The sequence below is a fragment of the Cyprinodon variegatus genome, unplaced genomic scaffold, assembly GCF_000732505.1.
Source record: "Cyprinodon variegatus isolate N-32 unplaced genomic scaffold, C_variegatus-1.0 Scaffold525, whole genome shotgun sequence".
Taxonomy (NCBI): Eukaryota; Metazoa; Chordata; class Actinopteri; order Cyprinodontiformes; family Cyprinodontidae; genus Cyprinodon; species Cyprinodon variegatus.
In genome coordinates this window covers 329,134-330,955 of record NW_015150978.1, presented here as the reverse complement: position 1 = coordinate 330,955, position 1,822 = coordinate 329,134, and the positions used below count along the sequence as shown (strand labels likewise).

Sequence of the window (1,822 nt, the reverse complement as noted above, 5' to 3'; positions counted from 1 at the left end):
AACTTTTTTATGGAATGTGAGAGCGATGGTTTAAGCTGGTTTGTTTCTCTAACTTCCATAGAGTTGTATAATGAACATGACTCAGATGGCTTTCCCCATCATCTTCTGCATGGAATCCTCCGCCGACGTCATCGGCTCAGCTGAAAGCGTAAGCAACCGTTTTATTTCAGTCTGTGTTGACTGGCTCTGAAGGCTCTGAGTTCATTTTCATCAGTGGATCTTATTTTTTAAGCCTTTTCTTGTTTCTAGTGTCTGAAAGTCTACGCCCCTGATCTGAGCATTGACAAGGTAATGAGCTGTGCTAAAGGAGACATGGGGATGCAGCTGATGCATCAGAACGCCATGATGACCAAAGCACTGAAGCCTCCCCATGAATATGTGCCCTGGGTGACCATTAATGGGGTAAGCCTGAAGAGTTTGCTGTTTTACAGCGAAATATAAAAAGTCCACCTACCTTCATAACTTAAGGCACTTTGATATAACTGAGAAAACGCATTAATCTATGCCCACTTAGCTTAAAGAGTCCCAGTTACCTACAGTACTGTGACTTTAAGGATTTCTACACCTCTGGTTCAATCTGGGAGGTTAGAATTATGGCTTCCTGTTTGCCTAATATATCTATATATTTTTATGTTTTAAACTTTGTTTTTGTAAACCTAACAATAAACAAAACATAAACAAAGGGGGAGAAAAAAGATGGCATATGACCATAAGTTTGGTTTTCTAGGAGGTTTAAGTTGCTTAACATTTGGAAAAAGTTCCAGATATTTGGCTTCGTCAACTTTATAGATCATAGGGGTGTAAATCACACCCATCATGGCGATTCGATTCAGTATCAATTTCCTGACCCAACGATTCGATTATTTTCGATACTCAAGAATACACCACGATACGATTAGATTCAATTAATTGTTTGTTTTTTTTTGTTTTTTTTTCTTTACCTTACAGGCTAGACAATGTTTCAAATTTGAAATAAATCAATGAAAGCTGTAATATCGTTATGCAATTTATTTTAGAAACAACAGAAAATTACAGAAGTAGCACAGCTGTACTCTACCCAGGCCTATGAAAAACTCATTCACTGAAGAATAATAGGAGGGCAAAATAGGTTTAGCGCCACCACAGCACGGGAGTCAAAATTACGTCCAGGAACAAATGTATAAAAATAGACCGGAGGGGGAAAAAAACATGAGTTGATACTCTTGCGGACGTGTCGATACATCGGATTGTCGGCTGTTGGATCGATGCGTCGATACAAAATGATTATTATTTACACCCGTAATAGTTCATATATCATAGTAAGTGGTGCACGTGTGCTAATACCAATGGTAGTCCTAAAAAAAGGCATTAGCCAAAGGTTTGCTAATGCTATAATTGGCATTAGCAAAATGGTTTCCTAATGCTAAAAAAAGGCATTAGCAACAAGGTTGGCTAATGCTTAAAAAAAAAAAAGGCATTAGCAAAGTGGTGGGCTAATGCTAATACTAAAAAAGGCATTAGCCAAAGGTTTGCTAATGCTATAACTGGTATTAGCAAAATGGTTTCCTAATGCTAAAAAAAGGCATTAGCAACAAGGTTGGCTAATGCTTTAAAAAAAAAAAAAAAGGCATTAGCAAAGTGGTGGGCTAATGCTAATACTAAAAAAGGCATTAGCCAAAGGTTTGCTAATGCTATAACTGGTATTAGCAAAATGGTTTCCTAATGTTAAAAAAGGCATTAGCAAAGTGGTGGGCTAATGCTAATACTAAAAAAGGCATTAGCCAAAGGTTTGCTAATGCTATAACTGGTATTAGCAAAATGGTTTCCTAATGTTAAAAAAGGC

The 1,822-nt window shown here is 37.2% G+C and overlaps 1 protein-coding gene across 1 annotated transcript in view; it reads left to right on the top strand.

Moving 5' to 3' along the window:
- Window positions 1–1,822, top strand: part of LOC107095127 (gamma-interferon-inducible lysosomal thiol reductase-like) — a 13,775-nt gene that overhangs the window by 10,874 nt on the left and 1,079 nt on the right. The window contains exons 4-5 of the mRNA XM_015391103.1: window positions 62–148; window positions 250–402. Of these exons, the coding sequence (XP_015246589.1) occupies window positions 62–148; window positions 250–402 (240 nt within the window). The remainder of the gene's footprint in view (window positions 1–61; window positions 149–249; window positions 403–1,822) is intronic.